Source organism: Antechinus flavipes, chromosome X (genome assembly GCF_016432865.1).
Source record: "Antechinus flavipes isolate AdamAnt ecotype Samford, QLD, Australia chromosome X, AdamAnt_v2, whole genome shotgun sequence".
Taxonomy (NCBI): domain Eukaryota; kingdom Metazoa; phylum Chordata; class Mammalia; order Dasyuromorphia; family Dasyuridae; genus Antechinus; species Antechinus flavipes.
The window spans coordinates 52,889,116-52,908,845 of record NC_067404.1 but is presented as its reverse complement, the minus strand read 5'-3'; the positions used below and the strand labels follow the sequence as shown (position 1 = coordinate 52,908,845).

Genomic DNA, 19,730 nt, shown 5'->3' with positions numbered 1-19,730 from the left:
ACATTGTTGACGGGCTACCTACTATTTATATGTCCAGAAACGTTTTATCAGGACTCCTTGATTGAAGGAAGTTGAATTAACATATTTATTTTGATTATAATCATGTCCCTACTTTTTCCTCTTAAAGCAAATTTCTATAATCAGGGCAAGCGTACAGTAGAAGCTATGAGCACAGTTCAGGTATGTAAGATCTTGCAGTTTCCTATCTCAAAATGTCAACATCATTTCCTAAATATGTAAGTGAGTATTTGTCCTAGTCATCTGTGTGTTTCTTTTAGCATTAGGGATTAGGGACTGAAAACAAGACGGTTGAGGAAATGTATCAAAAATTGATGAGATTAGGGTTCCTGGTCAGGGAACCAAATGATGAGGTTAGTGGCAGGTTCAGGCTTCAGGGAAACAAATGAAGAGGTTTGGCTCCTCTAAATCCTCTTTGGATTCAGTACATGGCAGGGAGTTGTGGGAACCCCCTTCTGGTGGCGCAGAAGTCCTTTGCAAAGAAATTTACAAACCCCAAAAAACAGACTTGTAGAAAGAAGTTTATTATTATCATTTAGGAAGTCAGCCTATGCTGAATTCCACAGTGAGAAGGTCCCGGCAGATCTAAGTAGAGAAATCCAGCAGGCAGGTCTAAAGTCTTGTTAGGGAAATAAGTGAGACAGTTAAGGAGAGGGTAATGCTGAAAGAGAATATCAGTGGGCAGAGGTCTGCTGCTGTGTTAGGGAGAGAGTTTCCTGGACGTGGCATATTTGGTCCTCTGCAAAGACTGAGTTTAAAATTGCCGTTTTTATAATAGAAGCCTTGGCGACAAGGTGGGGCTTGCTCTTGATGGGGGGTGGTACAGCTTGAGCTAGAATCAGAAAAAATCTTGGAATTGAATGAGTCTTTCTCGACTAATCTTTAATTCAATAGGGTTGGAATTCTCCAGCTCAACTAGTCCTATCTAGATAAACCATTTTTATCTTGATTCCCTGGGGTGGGTCTCACAGAGGCAGGGTTCAAGGAGAATTTCTCCTTCAAGGAGCCTCTCAGGTGCTCTACCTCATGGTTCATTCCCAAAGTCTGAGAGAGAGAGAGAGAGAGAGAGAGAGTTTCTGGGCTCCCCTCGTCAGAATGATGTGAGAGGTCTTCAAAAGTTTATGAAGAGGAGGGATTGAATGGGAGAAACTGAGTAAAAACCTCTCATGGGATTATGGTGTTAAAATTTTACAATAACAAGTTGAGCTATGTAGCTAAAAAGCTGCAGGTGTTCTATTGTCTTGGATGAACATACTCCTCTTGTTTCTCCTGCCAAATAATTAGCATTTAAGTACTTTTTTTAAAGGGCTATCTATGATGGCTTTGGGAATTCAGATAATAGAATTCTCTCATCCAAGAATATCTGCTTGTATAGCAGTTCTCTAGGGAAATTTGATTGAGTTTGTTACAAACACTCTTCTGTTTCTGGGAGAGACTTCCTTGTTCAGAGTGTAAGCCTGGACTTCCACAGACAATAGAGAAAATTTTGTTGGTGGTAGGGGTTTTAGGGCTTCTGCAGTTTAATCTTGTGTTTTGCAGTTTGTGCTTTGCACTTCTCTAAGGACAACATGTCTGTTGGGACATGTCTGTTGGACCCTTTATCCTGAAATCATAACAAATCACTTTTTGCTTTTTGGTTTTTTTTTTTAATGTGAGAGAAATTTGGGTAAAGGTCACTCTCCCACACAGTTTCTACTCAGAAATTCCACCTCTTCCTTCCTATGCCACTCGCCAATACAATGTAATCTTTCTGCACTCCTTCTTTGTTGTGTTCCATCCTGGAATAGTTTAATAAGGCATTAAGCCATCAAAACATAATACACCTCCTTACTTACAAATGGTTCTGTAAGTGCATGAGAGACTTAAAATCTGTGCTGTTGCCTTGATGTCCAAGAGGTGCAAGGCCCTGGACTTGAGAAAAAAGAGAACGGAGTGAGATAGCAGTTTAGCCAGATTATTACGTTGTATTAACGTGGATAGACACATGCTAAACCCTAAGAAGTGCCTGAGATGTTCATTAAAGTTATGATCCTTTCTTCTCTTGTTCTCATTTTCCCTATAAGTTAAATATATGGGTCAGAGCAGAGGAAAGTACCCTTTAGATTTAAATCTCTAAGCCTATTTCTTTTGTTCTTTCGTACTGAGAGAAATGAATTTACAGATAGAAACCAACCTGGATTTCTCCAGTCTGAACTAGGATTACATAGGACTTTAATTGTTGAATAAACGAACCATTAATAGTTTTGAATATACCTGAGGCACCAATTGCCTGGATTGCGATGGATGACAGTAGATTGGATAGGGGTGGGAAGGACTACATTCCAAGGTTAACATGGACTACCAATCCAGGAGTGCATTGCTCCCAGGACAAAATTAAGAGATCATTCTGGGTCCCCTAGATCTCATGGGTCCCTAGGAAAGTGGTAAATCTTCCCTTCTAAGAAGCCAGTAGTATTCTCAGAGAGGATGGAGGCCAGTATCTCACATTTTGGTTGTTTTCAACACTAAAAAAGTACCAAGAAAAATTGTCATTGTAATCCTGAAGTCCTACAATATTATACTTCGGACTTCCTGAGGCTCAATATTCATCTATTCTAAGAAGGTTCCTACCCAGATATCCCATCCCTTCCTTTCTATGCCACCTTCCCCATTCTCCTCAATTTTTGTCCTTGATTACTATCCATCCTGGTATGGTTTAATTAGCCATTGACCTTTCTATACATCACATCCCTCCTTATTTACCTACGGATGGGTAAGAATACTGGTCCCATGAAATTCCATGTTCATTCCCTGAAGTAGAAGATGTCACAGGATCTGCACTCGAGGAAAGAAGAGACCAAGTAAGATAGCAGCTTATCCAGAATACTACATTAGGGTACAGAAGATACACACACACACACACACACACACACACACACACACACAAAGAAATGGCTGGGATGCTCATTAACCATATGACCTTTGCAAATTCCCTTACCTCTTTTGTTCTCAGTTTCCCCATTTGTAAAAAAAAATTGGGAGAGAAAACAGGACCTCAAAGTTCCTCTTAACCGTTAAGTCTGTAAGGGTAGCTTTCTAGGAGAGGACTTAAGTCTGAGTCTTGGTTGGGATGGCAGAGTACTGAGTGGAGAGGAATGGGAAGGACCACATTCCAGGGTTACCGTGGACTACCAGGCCAGAAGTCCATTGCTCCCATGACAAAATTAAGAGACAACATTCACCTAGTATATGTGGGTTCTTACTCAGAAATCCCACCCCTGCCTTCCTAAACCATACCATAATTCTACTTCATCTCTATACTTATACTTTTTTTTAGGCAATTGGGATTAAGTGATTTGCCCAGGGTCAAACAGCTAGGAAGTGTTAAGTGTCTGAGACCAGATTTGAACTCAGGTCCTCCTGACTTCAGGGCTGTACCCTATCCACTACCACTTAGCTGCCTCTCTATACTTATCCTTGATTGCTAGCCATCGTGGAATAGTTTAATTACCTATTGACTCATTCCTACATAATATACCTTCTAAGTCATACCTGTTGTTGGGGAAGCATACACATTTGTATTTCTGTTTTGCTTCCAAGATGGAAAAGATGTCGTCGGGTCTGTATTCGGGAAAAGAAAAGTAGCAAGTAAAATAACAGGTTAGCCAGTTACATGGTATTACAGGGGATAAAAACATGCTAAAACCTAAGAAATGCCTGGGATGTTCATTAAAGGTATCATTCTTCCCTCTCTTGTTCTCAGTTTCTCCATCTGTTAAATATATGGGTTGGAGGAGAAGAACTGAAAAGTACCCTTTAGATTTAAGTCTACTTTCAAAAGGGAGGGTTTATGCCTGAGGCACCAACTGCCTGGTTTGGGATGAAAGGGTGTAGAGTAGATAGGGGTGGGAAGGATTACATTCCAGTGTTAACATGGACTACCAATCCAGAAATCCATTGTTCCCATGTCAAAATTAAGAGTCATTCTGGGTTCCCTCGATATGATTGGTCCTCAGGAAAGTGGGAAATTTTCCATTCTAAGAAGTCAGTATTATTCTCAGTGATGATGGAAGGCAGTATCTTACATTTTGGTATTTTTTTCAACATCAAAAAACTACTATGGAAAGTTATCATTCTCCGCCTATAGTCCTGCCACTTGGGCTCAATGCTATTACATTATACTTTGGACTGCCTGATGCTCAATATTCACCTATTTTAAGCGGGTTCCTACCCAGATATCCCACCTGTTCCTTCCTATGTCACTCCCTAATTCTCCTTAATCTATGTCCTCATCCTTGATTGCTATTTATCCTGGAATGGTTTAACTAGCCATTGACCATTGCATCCATAATATACTGCCTTACTTACTCATTGATGGATAAGTATACTTTCCCCATGAAATTCCATGTACATTCCCTGACGTCCCAGCCGTACAAGGATCTACACTCCGGGAAAGAAGAGGACCAAGTAAGATAGCAGCTTAGCCAGAATACTATATTGGGGTTCAGGGGATAGATACATATTAAATACTAAGAACTGGCTGGGATGCTCATTAATCATATGATCCTTGCAACGTCCCTTACCTCTCTTATTTCCACATTGGTTAAATAAATTGGTAGGAGCAGAGGACCTGAAAAGGACTCTTTAGCTTCAGATCTGTAAACCTACCTTCAATATAGCTTATATTTGAGTCACAAACTGCCTGGATCGGGATTGGAAGGTGTAGAGTAGTTTAGGGTGGGAAGGACTACATTCCAGAGTTAACATGGACTACCAATCTAGAAGCTCATTGCTCCTGTGACAAAATTAAGAGGTCAGTTTAAGTCCTCTAGTCCTGATTGGTCACCAGGAAAGTGGTAAAACTTCCCTACTAACTAGGCAGTAATATTCTTGGTGATGATGGAGGGCAGTAGCTCACATTTTGATATTTTTTCAACACCAAAACTATATTAAGAAAGTTATCATTGTTATCCTGAAGTCCTGCCACTGGAGCTAAATCCTGCTACATTATACTTTGGACTGCATGAGGCTCAATATTCACCTATTATAAAAGGGTTCCTACCCAGATATCCCATTTTTTGTTTCCTATGCCACTCCCCAATTCTCTTTGTGATATGTCCTTGTCCTTGATTGCTATCTATCCTGGAATGGTTTAACAAGATCCTTCCATACATAATATACCTCCTTACTTACCTGTAGATGGATAGGTGTAGTTGTCCCATGACATTGAATGTACATCCTGTGATGTCCAAGGCATCCAAGAACCTACACTCAGGGAAAGAGGATTAAGTAAGATAGCAGCTTAGCTGGAATACTACATTGGGGTACAGAAGGTAGTTACATATTAAACACTAAGACCTGGCTGGGATGCTCATTAATGGTATGATCCTTGCAAATTCGTTTACCTCTCTTCTTCCCTATTTGCAAAAAAAGGGTGAGAGAAGAGGATCTCAAAGATCCCCTTTGCCTTTATATCTGTAAAGGTGGTTTTAAAAATTGAGGGAATAGGTCTAAGGCACAAATTGCCTTGATTGGGATGGGAGAGTATTGAGTGGAGAGGAATGGGAAAGACAATATTCCAGGGTTACCATGGATTACCAAACCAGAAGTTCATTGTTCCCATGATAAAATTCAGAGGTTAGCCTGGGTTCCTTAGATCTGATTGGTCCCCAAGAAAGTAGTAAATCCTCCCCTCTAAGTGGCCATTAGGATTCTCAGTGGTGATGGAGGACAGTATCTCATATTTGTTATTTTTTCAAAATGCAAAAACTATTAAGCAAAGTCATCTTCTCCTGAAGTCCTGCTACTTGGGGTAAATGCTGCTTCATTATACTTCAGACTGCCTGAGGCTCAAGATACTACCATGGATACTACCCAGATATCCCACCCCTTAATTCCTATGCCACACCCCAGTTCTTCTTAATCTATGCCCTTATCCTTGACTGCTGTCCATCCTGGAATGGATTAAAAAGCCATTGACCATCCAATAAATGATATACTTCTTTACTTACCCATGGATGAGTCAGTATACTTGTACCATGAAATTCCGTGTACATTTCCTGATGTCCCAGGTGTCAAAGGACCTGCGATCCGGGAAAGAGGAGGACCAAATAAGATAGCAGCTTGGCCGGAATATTATATTGGAGTACAGAGGATAGATAGATATTAAACACTAGGAAAAGGCTGGGCTTCTCAATAATGGTATGATCCTTCCAATGACCCTTACCTCTGTTGTTTCTCCATTCTTTAAATATATGGGTGGGAGCAGAGGACCTGAAAAGTACCATTTATCTCAAATCTGTAAACCTACCTTGAATAGAGTGGGCATATGCTTGAGTCACAAACTGTCTGGATTGGGATTGGAGGGTGTAGAGTAGACTGGGTTGGGAAGGACTACATTCCAGAGTTAATATGGACTACCAAAGCAGAAGTCCATTGTTGCCATGACAAAATTAAGAAGTCGCCCTAGGTCGCCTAGTTCTGCTTGGTCACCAGGAAAGTAGTAAAGCTTTCCCTGTAACTAGCCAGTTGTATTCTCAGTGAAGGTGGAGGGCAATATCTCATATTTTGGTATTTTTTCAACACCAAAACAGTACTAAGTTACCATTGTTATCCTGAAGTCCTGCCACTTGAACTAAATGCTGCTTCATTAGACTTTTGATTGCCTAACAGCTCAACAATGACCTATTCTAAAAGGGTTCCTGCCCAGATATCCCACCCCTTCCTTCCTATGCCACTCCCCAATTCTTCTTAATGTATGTGCTTGCTCTTGATTGCTGTCCATCCTGGAATAGTATAACTAGCCATTGAGCCTTCTGTACATAATATCCCTCCTCACTTACTTATTGATGGGTGAGTATAGTTTTCCCACGACATTCCATGTGGATCCTGTGATGTCCAAGGGGTCCAATGTCCTGTATTCAGGGAAAGAAGAGGACCAAGTAAGACAGGAGATTAGCCAGAACATTACATTGGGGTATAAATTATAGAAATATATTAAACATTAAGAACTGGCTATGGTGCTCATTAACGGTATGGTCCTTGCAAATTCCCTTACCTCTTTTGTTCTCAGTTTACCCATTTTAAAAATAATTGGGTGGGAGAATAGGACCTCAAAGGACCCCTTTACCTTTAAATCTATAATCCTAGTTTTAAAATTGAGGGCATAAGACTGAGGCACAAACTGCCTTGGATGTTGTGAAAGAGTATTGAGTGGAGAAGAACGGGAAGGACAACATTCCAGGGTTACTGTAGACTACCAGTCCAGAAGTCCATGGGTCCCATGATAAAATTTACAGGTCATCCCGATTGCCCTAGATCTGACTGATACTCAGAATAGTGCTAATGGTTCCCTTCTCTGTAGGCAGTAGTATTCTCAGTGTCTCACATTTTGGCATTTTTTCCAAACCCCCAAAAGTACTAAGGGAATTCATCTTGTTCTGAAGTCCTGCTACTTGGAATAAATGCTGCTACCTTACACTAGGGACTGCTCTGAGGCTCAACATTCACCTACTTTAAGTGGCTTCCTACCCAGAAATCCAACCTCTTACTTCCCATATCACATCACAATTCTCCTACTTCTCTGTACTTATCCTTGATCGCTAGCTATCTTGGAATAGTTTAATTATCCATTGACCCATCAATATATAATATTCCTTCTTACTCACCGGTGGTTGGGTGAACATATTTTTTCTTTGATTTTCTGTATTGCTCTCCAGAGGACCCAGGTGATGTTGGACCTTCATTTAGGTAAAGAAAAGGATTAGCCAGACTATTATATTGCATTACAGACTCATGATAAGCCCTAATAATTGCCTTTATGCTGTTTTAAAACTCCCCCTTTTGTTCTCAGTTTCATTTGTTAAATATATGGGTTGAATCAGAGGACCTGAAAAGGACCCTTTAGATTAAAATCTACCAATCTACCTTCAAAAAAAAAAGACAGTTTGTGCCTGAGGCACAAAGTTCCTGGGATGGGAAGGGAGGTTGTTGAGTGAATTAGGGTGTGAAGGACTACAATTCCAGAAGTCCATTGCTTTAACACCAAAATTAAAAGGTCATTCTGGGTCTTCTAAATATGATTGGTCGCCAGATTAGTGGTAAAAGTTACTTTCTAATTAGCCAGTAGTATTCTCAGTGATAATGGAGGGTAGTATCTCACCTTTTGGTATATTTTTAACACAAAAACAGTACTAAGGAAAGTTATTGTTCTGCCACTTGGGCTCAATGCTATTACATTATACTTTGGACAGCCTGAGGCTCAATATTCATCTATTCCAAGAGGGTTCCTTCCCAGATATCTCACCCCTTCCTTCCTATACCACTCCTCAGTTCTACTTAATCTATGTCCTTGTCCTTGATTACTGTTCATCCTGAAATGGTTTAACTAGCCATTCATCTTTCCGTGCATATTGTATCTCCTTACTTACCTAAGGATTGGTGAGAATATTGGTTCCATGAAATTCCATGTATATTCTGTGACCTTCCACGTGTCCAATGACCTATACTCGTGGAAAGAAGAGGATCCTTAGCCAGAAAACTACATTGGTGTACATATGAAACACTAAGATCTGGCTGGGATGCTCAAAAACAGTATGATCCTTACAAATTCCCTTACTTCTCTTGTTCACTGTTTCCATATTTGTAAATAATAAAAATTGGGTGGGAGAACAGGACCTCAAAGATCCTTTTCCCCTTAAACTTGTAAGCCTGTCTTTAAAATGGAGAGCATGTGTCTGAGGCACAAAGTGTTTAGGTTGGGGTGGGAAAGTATTGAATGGAGAGGAATGGGAAAGACAACATTCTCAAGTTGCCATGGACTACAAAGTGAGAAGTCCATTGCTCCCATGATGAAATCAAGAGATCATCCTGGGTTCCCTATAGATGCCAAGTCCCCCAAAGAGTGGGAATGGCTCCCCTCTGAGTATCCAGTAGAATTCTCAGTGATGATGAAGGGAAATGTCTCACATTTTGGGATTTTTTCAAAACCCTAATAGTATTAAGAAATGTGATCTGAAATCCTGCCACTTGGAATAAATGCTGCTTCCTCACACTATGGACTGCCTGAGGTTCAACATTAACCTACTCTATGTGGGTTCTTACCCAGAAATCCCACACCTTCCTTCCTACACCACACCACAATTCCCTTTCATCTTTGTATTTATCCTTGATTGCTAGCCATCCTGGAATAGTTTAAATATTTATTTACTCATTAACACATAATATTACTTCTTACTAACCTGTGTTTCCGTAAGGATATCTTTTCTTTGATTTTCTGTGATGGTCCATTATTTGTCCAGGTGGTGTTGGTCCTTCATTAGGAGAAAGAAAAGGATCAAGTAATATAGCAGCTTCACCATACTAATACCTTGCATTAAAGTAGACAGACCCATGCTAAACCCTTAGAAGTTCCTTGGATGTTCATTAAGAGTATGAACCTTGCAAAGTCCCTTAACTCTCTTCTTCTCAGTTTCACCATTTGGTAAATAAATCGGTTGGATCAGAGGACCTGAAAAGAACCCTTTAGCTTCAGATATGTAACCCTACTTTCAATAGAATCGCATATACCTGAGTCACAAAGTGCCTGAATTGAGATTAGAGGTTGAAGAGTGAATTCGGGTAGGAAGGACTACATTCTAGAGTTAACATGGATTATCAATGCAGAAGTCCATTGCTCCCTTGATAGAAGAGGTCAATCTAGGTCCCCTAGTTCTGATTGGTGGCCAGGAAAGAGGCAAAACTTCCCCTGTAACTAGGCAGTAATATTCTCAGTGAGGGTGGAGGGCAGTATCTCAGATTTTCATATATTTTTAACAGCAAAACAGTACTAAGGAAAGTTATCATTGTTATCCTGAAATCCTGTCATGTGAGCTAAATGCTCTTACATTATAGTTTGGACTGCCTGATCCACCTATAAAGCCTTCATACCCAGGTATCCGACCCCTTCCTTCCTATTTCACTCCCCAATTCTTCTTAATGTATGTGCTTGTTCTTGATTGCTCTCCATCTTGTAATAGTATAACTAGTCATTGAGCCTTCTGTGCACAATATCCCTCCTTCCTTACCTATTGATGGATAAGAATAGTTGTTCCATGACATTCCGTGTGCATCTTGTGATGTCCAAGGGGTCCAAGGACCTGCATTCAGGGAATCAAGAGGACCAAGTAAGACAGGAGGTTAGCCAGAACATTACATTGGGGTATAAATTATAGAAACACATTAAACATTAAGAACTGGTTGAGGTGCTCATTAACTGTATGCTCCTTGCAAATTCCCTTACCTCTTTTGTTCTCAGTTTCCTCATTTTAAAAATAAATGGGTGGGAGAATAGGAGATCAAAGCACCTCTTTACCTTTAAATCTATAATCCTAGCTTTAAAATAGAGGGCATAAGATTGAGGCACAAACTGCCTTGGATGTTATGGAAGAGTATTGAGTGGAGAGGAACGGGAAGGACAACATTCCAGGGTTACTGTAGACTACCAGTCCAGAAGTCCATGGGTCCCATGATAAAATGTACAGGTCATCCTGGTTGCCCTAGATCTGACTGATACTCAGAATAGTGCTAATGGTTCCCTTCTATGCCTGAGGTTACCAGGTTCCCTTCTATGTAGGCAGTAGTATTCTCAGTGATGATGAAGGACAATAACTCACATTTTGGTACTTGTTCAAAACCCCAAAAGTATGAAGAAAAGGCATCCTCTCCTGAAGTCCTGCCTCTTGGATTAAATGCTGCTATATTATACTACAGACTGCCTGAGGCTCAACATTCACCTACTATATGTGGGTTCCTACCCAGAAATCCCATCCATTTTTTCCTATACCACACCATAGTTCTCCTTCATATCTGTCCTTATCCTTGATTGCTAGCCATCTTGGAATAGTTTAATTATATATTGAGCCACTAATACATCAAATACCTTTTTACTTACCCTTGCATGAGTAAGCATAGTTTTCGCCTGAATTTACGTTTTGTGTTGTTGATTTCCAATGTGAAGTTGTACCTGCATTTGGGGAAGGAAAAGGAGCAAGTTGGAAAGTAGCTTAGGCAGTTTCTTATATTGTGTTACAGTGGATAGACACATGCTAACTCTAAGAACTGCCAGGGCTGTTCATTAAGGGAATGATACTTAAAAACTCCCTTACATCTCTTGTTCTCAGTTTCCCCATATGGGTTGGAGCAGAGGACCTGAAAAGTACACTTTAGCTTAAAATTTGTAAACCTATCTTGATTAGAGTGGGCATGTACTCGAGTCACAAACTGCCTGGTTTGGGATTGAAGGGTAAAGAGGGGAGTAGGGTGGGAAGGGCTACATTCTAGGGTTTCCATGAACTACCATTCCAGAAGTCCATTGCTCCCAGGACAAAATTAAAAGGTCATCCTGGGTCCTGGGTCCCTAGATTAGTGGTAAAGCTTCCTTTCTAATTAGCCAGTATTATTCTCAGGAATGATGCAAGGCAGTATCTCAGATTTTGATATTATTTTAACACCATACCAGAACTCAGGAAAGTTATCATTGTTATCCATAAGTCCTGTCCCTTGGGCTAAATCTTGCTACATTATACTTTGTACTGCATGAGGCTCAGTGTTCTTCTATTCTAACAGGGTGCCTTCCCAGATCTCCTATTTCACTTCCCAATTTTCTTTAATCTGTTTCCTTGTACTTGATTGTTATCCATTCTGGAATGGTATAACTAACCATTGATCCTGCTATACATAATATACCTCATTACTTACTTATCGATGGATAAGGATACTGGTTCCAGGAAATTCCATGTACATCCCGTGATGTCCACGGCATCCAAGGACCTGTACTCGGGGAAAGAGGACCAAGTAAAATAGTAGCTTAGCCAGAATACTACACTGAGGTATAGAGGGCAGATACATATTAAATACTAAGAACTGGCTGGGATGCTCATTAACAGTATGAGCCTTGAAAATTCCCTTACCTTTCTTGTTCTCAGTTTCCCCATTTGTAAAAAATTGGGTAAGAGAACAAGACCTCAAAGGTCCCTATTACCTTTAGTTGTAAAGGAGAGGGCATAGGTCTGGGGAACAAGCTGCCTTTGTTGGGTTGGCAGTGTATTGGGTATAGAGGAATGGGAAGAACAACATTCTCAGGTTGTCCTTGACTACCATTCCAGAAGTCCAGTGCGTCCAAGACAAAATTAAAAGGTCATTCTGGGTCCTCTAGATCTGATTGGTCCACAGATTAGTGGTAAAGCGTCCCTTTTAATTGGCCAGTATTATTCTTAGTTATGATGGAGGGCAGTATCTCAGATTATGGTAATTTTTTTCAACAACACACCAGTACTAAGAAAAGTTAACATTGTTATCCTGAAGTCCTGCCACTTGGGCTAAATGCTGCTACATTATATTTTGGACTGCCTGAGGCTCAATATTCACCTATCCTAGAGAGAGTTTCTTCCCATATATTCCCCTTTTCCACACCTCAATTCTCCTTCATCTCTGTCCTTACCCTTGATTGCTAACCATCCTGGAATAATTTAAATACTTATTGACCCACCAATACACAATATTCCATGTTATCTACCTGTGTTTGAGTAAGGATATTTTTTCTTTGACTTTCTATATTGTTCTCCTGAGGGTCCAGGTGATGTTTGATCTTCATTCAGGGAAAGAAAAGGACCAAGTGATATAGCAGGTTAGTCAGATTATTACATTGCATTATGGTAAGCTGATCCATGCTAAATCCTAAGAAGTGCCTTGGGTGTTCATCAAGGGTATGATCCTTGCAAATTCCCTTAACTCTTGTTCTCAGTTTTACCATTTGTTGAATATATGAGTTTGAGCTGAGCTTCTGAAAAGTACTTTAGTTTCAAATCTGTAAAACTACATTCAGTAGAGTGGGAATATGCTTGAGTCACACCTGCCTGGGTGTAGTATGGATTGGAGTGGGAAGGACTACATTCTAGAGTTAACATGGACTACCCTTCCAGAAGTCCATTGCCCCCATGACAAAAATAAGATGTCAATCTAGGTCCCCTAGTCCTGATTCTTCTCCAGGAAAGTGGCAAAACATCCCCTTTAAGTAACTAGTAGCATTCTCAGTGATGATGGAGGGCACTAGCTAATCTTTTGGTATTTTTCAACACCAAAATAGTAATAAAGAAAGTTATCATTTTTATCCTGAAGTCCTGTTACTGGAGCTAAATGCTGCTACATTATACTTTCAACTGCCTGATACTCAATATTTGCTGATTCTAAGAGGTTTGATACCCAGATATTCATCTTTTGCTTCCTATGCTACTCCCCAATTTTCTTTAAGGTATGGCCTTGTCCTTGATTGCTATTCTTCCTGGAATGGTTTAACTAGCCTTTGAACCTCCAATACATAATATCCTTCCTTACTTGATGGGTAAGTATAGTTGTCCCATGACATTCCATGTACATTCCTTGATGTGCTAGGTGTCCAAGGATCTACATTCAGGAAAGAAGAAAACTAAATGAGAGAGCACCTTAGCCAAAATACTACATTGGGGTATAGATTATAGGTAAAGATTAAACACTAAGCAGTGGCTGCAATGCTCAATAAGTGTATGATCCTTGAAAATTGCCTTACCTCTCTTTTTCTCAGTTTTCCCATTTGTAAAAAAACAAAATGTTTGGAGAACAGGACTTCAAAGATCCCCTTTACTTTCAAAACTATAAGGCTAGCTTTAAAATAGAGGGCATAGGTCTGAGGAACAAATTGCTTTGGTTGGGATGGGAGAGTATTGAATGTAGAGGAAAGGGAAGGACAACACTCCAGGGTTACCATGGACTACCAAACCAGAAGTTCATTGCTCCCGTGACAAAATTTAGAGGTTATCCTGGGTCTTCTAGATCTAACTGGTACCTAGAAAAGTGGTAATTGTTCCCCGCTACATAGTCAGTTGTATTCTCGGTAATGGTGGCGGTCAGTATCTCACATTTTGCTATTTTTTTCAAAACCCAAAATGTATTAAGTCATCTTCTCCTGAAATCATACCACTTGTGCTAAATGCTGCTACATTATACTATGTACTGCCTGATATTCAACATTCACCTACAATATATGAGTACCTATCAGAATTCCCACTCCTTCCTTCCTATGCCATAACATAATTCTCCTTAATCTCTGTCCTTATCCTTGATTGCTAGCCATCTTGGAATTAGCTGTTCACTCACTAAAACATCATATACCTTCTCCCTTACCTACGCGTGAGCAAGAGTAATTTTTCCTTGAATTTGCATTTTGTTTCCCTGATCTCCAGTGTGACATTGCACCTACATTCAGGAAATGAAAAGGACCAAGTAAGAAAGGAGTTCAGGCAGTCTGTTACATTGTGTGACAATGGATAGACACATTAATCCAAGAACTGCTTGGGGTGTTTATGAAGGGTATGATGCTTTAAAACTCCCTTACCCCTCTTGTTCTCAGTTTCCCCATTTGTTAACTATATAGGTTGGAGCAAAGGACCTGAAAAGGATTCTTTAGCTTGAAATTAGTAAACCTACCTCCAAACGAGAGCCTATATGCCTGCGGCACAAAGTGCCTGGGTTGGGATGGAGGGTTTTAAGTGGATTGGGGTGCAAAGGACGACGTTCTAGGGTTACTATGGACTTCCATTCCAGAAGTGCATTGCTCCCATGAAAGAATTAAAAGGACATCCTGAGTCCCCTAGATCTGATTGGTCCCCAGATTAGTGGTAAAACTTCCCTTCTAATTAGCCAGTAGTATTTCTCAGTGATGATGGAAGGTAGTATCTCACATTTTGGTATTTTTTTTCCAACACCATACCAGTACTAAGGAAAATTACCATTGTTATCCTGAAGTCCTGCCACTTAGACTAAATGCTGCTAGATTATATTTTGGATTGCCTCAGGCTCAATATTCATTTATTCTAAGAGGGTTCCTTCCCAGATATCCTACTCCTTTCCTATATAACTCCCCAATTTTCCTTAATCTATTTTCTTGTGTAACTAGCCATTGATTCTTCCATACGTAATAGCCCTCCTTACTTACCCACAGATGGGTAAGGGTACTGGTCCCATGAATTTCTATTCCTTGATTTCCAAGGCATCAAAGGACCTACACTCAGGAAAGATGAGAACCTATGAGATAGCAGCTTAACCAGAACACTACATTGGGATACACAGGATACATATTAAACACTAAGGCCTGGCTGGGACACTCAATAACAGTATGATCCTTGAAAATTCCCTTACCTCTCTTTTTTTCTCAGTTTCCCCATTTGTAATAAAAATGGCTGGGAGAACAGGACTTCAAATGTCCCTTTTTTCACTTTAAATCTGTAAACCTAGCTTTCATGGAGAGGGCATGGGTCTGAGGCACACACTGCCTCGATTGCGACAGAAGAGTATCGAGTGGAGACAAATGGGAAGGACAATTTTCCAGGGTTATCATGAACTACCAAGCCAGAAGTCCATTGCTTCCATGACAAAACTAAAAGGTCATTCTGCTTCACCTATATCTGACTAGGCTCCAAAATAGCGGTAATGGTTTCCCTCTATGTATTCAATAATATTCTCAGTGATGATAGAGGACAGTGTCTCACATTTTGGTTTTTTTTTTTCAAACCCAAATAGTACCAAGGAAAATATCTTGTCCTGAAGTCCTGCTACTTGGAATAAATGCTGCTACCTTACACTATGGACTGCTTGAGGCTCAACATTCACTTACTGTATGTGAATTCCTACCCAGAAATCCTACCCCTTCTTTCCTATATCACACCACAATTCGCCTTCATTTCTGTACTTATCCTTGATTGCTAGCCATGCTGGAAGTGTTTAAATACCTGTTGACGCATCAATACATACTATTCCTTTTAACCTACCTGTTGTTGGGTTAGTGGATTTTTTCTTTGATTTTCTGTAACATTCTCCTGAGGACCCAGGTGATGTTTGTCCTGCATTTGGGAAGGAAAAGAACCAAGTAATATAGCAGCTTAGCCGAACTATTACATAGTGTTACAGTGGATAGAACCATTCTAAATCCTAGGAAGTGACTTGAATGTTAATTAAGGCTATGATACTTGCAAAGTCCCATACACCTCTTGTTCTCAGTTTCACAATTTGTTGAATATATGGGTTTAAGCAGAAGTCCTGAAAAGTACCTGGTAGCTTCAAATCTGTAAACCTGCATTCAATAGAGTGGGCTTATTCCTGGGTCACAAACTCCCTGGATAGTGATTGGAGATTGTAGAGTGGATTTGGGTGGGAAGGACTATATTCCAGAGTTAACATGGACTACCCTTCCAGAAGTCCATTGCCCCATGACAAAATTAAGAAGTCTAGCTCCCCTACACCTAATTCTTCTCCAGGAAAATGATAAAACTTTCCTCTAAGTAGCCAGTAGTATTCTCAGTGAAGGTGGAGGGCAATATCTCACATTTTGGGTTTTTTTTTTAACACTAAAAGTGTACTAATAAAGTCATCTTTGTGATCCTGAAATCCTGCCACTTGGACTACATGCTGCTACATTATGTTTTGGACTGCCTGAGGCTCAATATTCAGCTATTTTAATAGAATTTCTACCCAGCTATCCCACCTTTTGTTTCCTATGACACTCCCCAATTCTCTTTGTGGTCTGTCCTTGTCCTTGATTGCTATCCATATTGTAATCGTTTAACTAACCACTGAATCTCCACTATGTAATATACTTCCCTACTTACCTATTGATGGGTAAGTATTGTTGTCCCATGAAATTGCATGTACGTCCCTTGATGTTGTAGGCACGTCCCTTGATGTTGTAGGCACGTCCCTTGATGTTGTAGGCACGTCCCTTGATGTTGTAGGCACGTCCCTTGATGTTGTAGGCTTCCAAGGATCTACACTCAGGGAAAGAAGTGGACCAAGATAGCAGCTTAGCCAGAATACTGCATTGGGGTACAGATTATTACATATTACATACTAAGAACTGGCTAGGCTGCTCAATCAGTGTATGATCCTTGAAAATTGATTTACTTCTCTTTTTCTCAGTTTTCCCATTTGTTAAAAAATGGGTGGGAGAACAGGAGCTCTAAGTTCCCTTTTACTTTTTAACCTGTAGGGATAGCTTTAAAATAGAGGGCCTAGGTCTAGGGACAAACTGCCCTGGGTGGATGGGAGAGTATTAAGTGGAGAGGAATGATAAGGACAACATTCCCATATGACCATGGACTGCCAGGCCAGAAGTCCATTGCTCCCATGACAAAATTAGGAGGTCATGTTGGGTCCCCTAATCTGACCTGTCCCCAGAATAGTGGTAACTGCTCCCCTCTAAGTATTCAGTAGTATTCTCAGTGATGATGGAGGTCAATATTTCACATTTTGGGATTTTTTCAAAATGCAAAAGTCCTAAGGATAGTCACCTTTTCCTGAAGTGATGCCACTTGAACTAAATGCTGCTACATTACACTATGAACTGTCCGAAATTCACAATCGATGTGGGTGCCTACCCAGAATTCCCACCAATTCCTTCCTATGCCATACCATAATTCTCCCCGATCTCTGTCCTTATCCTTGATGGCTAGCCATCTTGGAATAGTTTAATTAGCTATTAAATAAAAAAAAATCTTATACCTTCTCACTTACCTATGTGCGAGTAAGCATAATTTCCTCCTGAATTTAGGTTTTGTATCCCTGAATTTAGGTTTTGTATCCCTGAACTCAGGTTTTGTATCCCTAAATTTAGGTTTTGTATCTCTGAATTCCAGTGTGACGTTGTACCTGCAATCAGGGAAAGAAAAGGACCAAGTAAGATAGTAGCTCAAGCAGTCTGTTATATTGTGTTACACTGGAGAGACATATGTTAACTCTAAGAACTGCCTGGGATGTTCATTAAGGGTATAATGCTGGAAAATTCCCTTAATTTCTTGTTCTCAGTTTCCTCACTTGGTAAATATATAGTTTGGGGCAGAGGATATGAATGGGACCTTGTATATTAAAATTTGTAAAACTACTTGTAAAAGAGAAACTATCTGCTGGAGGCACAAAGTGTCTGGTTTTGGATGGGATGATATTGAGTGAATTGGGGTGTGAAGGACTAAATTCCAACATTTCCATGGACTACAATTTCAGAAGTCTATTGCTCCCATGACAAAATTAAAAGATCATCCTGTGTCTTCTAGATTTGATTGATCCCAAGATTAGGGCTAACGCTTCCCTTCTAATTAGCCCATAGTATTCTTAGTGATAATGAGGGCAGTATCTCAGATTTGGGAATTTTTTCACCACACCAGTACTAAGGAGAGTCTTCATTGTTATCTTGAAGTCCTGCCATTTGGGCCAAATGCTGCTACATTATACTTTGGATGGCCTGAGGCTCAATATTCACCTATTCTAAGAAGGTTACTACCCAGATATCCCACCCCTAATTTCCTATGTCACTCCCTAATTCTCCTTACTCTATGTCCTTGTCCTTGATTGCTCTCTGTCCTGGAATGGTTTCACTTGCAATTGATCCTTCTATATATAATATCCCTCCTCACTTACCTATGGATGGGTAACGATACTTGTCCCATGAAATTTCATGCATATTCTTTGATTTCCAAGGCATCAAAGGACCTGCACTCAGGAAAAAGAGAACCAATAAGATAGCAGCTTAGGCAGAACACTACATTGGCGTACAGAGGATAGATAAATATTAAATACTAAGAACTGGCTGGGATGCTCATTAATCGTATGATCCTTGCAACATCCCTTACCTCTCTTTTTTTCAGTTTCCCCATTTGTAAACAAATTTGGATGGGAGAACACGACCACAAAGTTTCCCTTTCCCTTTAAACTTCTAAGCCTAGCTTTAAAAGAGAAGCTAAAGGCCTGAGACACAAACTGCCTTGGCTAGGATGGGAGAGTATTGAATAAAGAGGGAAAGACCACATTCTAGGGTTACCAGGGACTCCCAGGAGCCATTTGCTCCCATGACAAAATTAACCGATTATCCTATGTCCCCTATATCTGACTAGTCCCCAAAATAGTGGTAATGGTTACCTTCTAAGTATCCATTATTATTATCAGTGGTGATGGAGGGCAGTGTCTCACATTTTGATATTTTTTCAAAACCCAAATAGTATGAAAGGTCTTCTCCTGAAGACCTGCCACTTGGAATAAATGCTGCTTTCTTATATCATGGACTGCTTGAGGATCCACATTTACCTATTATATGTGGGTCCCAACCCAGAAAACCCACCCCATTCCTTCCTATATCACACTACAATTCTCCTTTACCTCTCTACTTATCCTTGATGGATAGCTATTCTGGAATAGTTTAAATACCTACTGACCCATAAATTCATAATATTCCTTTTAACCTACCTGTTGTTGGGTAAGTGGATTTTTTCTTCGATTTTCCATGTCCATCTCTTGATGTCCAAGATGTGCAAGGACCTGCACTCGGGGAAAGATGAGGAACAATTAAGATAGATGCTTAACCAGAATACTACATTGGGGTACATATTATAGACATAGATTAAACATTAAGAACTGGCTGGGATGTTCAATAATGGCACGATCCTTGAAAATTCCCTTATTTCTCTTGTTCTCAGTTTTCCCATTCTAAAAAAAAAGTCTGGAAGAACAAGACCTCCAATGTCCCCTTTACCTTTTACCTTTAAACTTACAAGACTAGGTCCCTAGAAAAGTGGTAATGGTAAGCCTTCTATGTAGCCAGTATTCTCAGTGATGATGAAGGGCAGTATCTCACATTTTGGTATTTTTTCAAAACCCAAAAAGTATTAAGGAAAGTAATT

General features: G+C 40.1%; 1 protein-coding gene across 1 annotated transcript in view; it reads right to left on the bottom strand.

The window, feature by feature from the left end:
• Window positions 1-1,641: 1,641 nt before the first annotated feature.
• LOC127542576 (uncharacterized) overlaps window positions 1,642-19,730 on the bottom strand; it is a 55,841-nt gene continuing 37,752 nt past the window's right edge. Inside the window, exons 43-64 of the mRNA XM_051968306.1 lie at window positions 19,297-19,368; window positions 18,475-18,546; window positions 17,575-17,709; window positions 16,674-16,829; window positions 15,837-15,908; window positions 15,005-15,070; window positions 14,194-14,265; window positions 13,369-13,437; window positions 12,551-12,622; window positions 11,734-11,805; window positions 10,928-10,999; window positions 10,062-10,133; window positions 9,237-9,308; window positions 8,427-8,498; window positions 7,665-7,736; window positions 6,840-6,911; window positions 6,009-6,080; window positions 5,191-5,262; window positions 4,366-4,437; window positions 3,550-3,618; window positions 2,761-2,832; window positions 1,642-1,929 (exon numbers count right to left, since the gene is read on the bottom strand). Coding sequence (XP_051824266.1) covers window positions 1,850-1,929; window positions 2,761-2,832; window positions 3,550-3,618; window positions 4,366-4,437; window positions 5,191-5,262; window positions 6,009-6,080; window positions 6,840-6,911; window positions 7,665-7,736; window positions 8,427-8,498; window positions 9,237-9,308; window positions 10,062-10,133; window positions 10,928-10,999; window positions 11,734-11,805; window positions 12,551-12,622; window positions 13,369-13,437; window positions 14,194-14,265; window positions 15,005-15,070; window positions 15,837-15,908; window positions 16,674-16,829; window positions 17,575-17,709; window positions 18,475-18,546; window positions 19,297-19,368 — 1,727 coding nt within the window. The 3' untranslated portion in view covers window positions 1,642-1,849. The remainder of the gene's footprint in view (window positions 1,930-2,760; window positions 2,833-3,549; window positions 3,619-4,365; window positions 4,438-5,190; window positions 5,263-6,008; window positions 6,081-6,839; window positions 6,912-7,664; window positions 7,737-8,426; window positions 8,499-9,236; window positions 9,309-10,061; window positions 10,134-10,927; window positions 11,000-11,733; window positions 11,806-12,550; window positions 12,623-13,368; window positions 13,438-14,193; window positions 14,266-15,004; window positions 15,071-15,836; window positions 15,909-16,673; window positions 16,830-17,574; window positions 17,710-18,474; window positions 18,547-19,296; window positions 19,369-19,730) is intronic.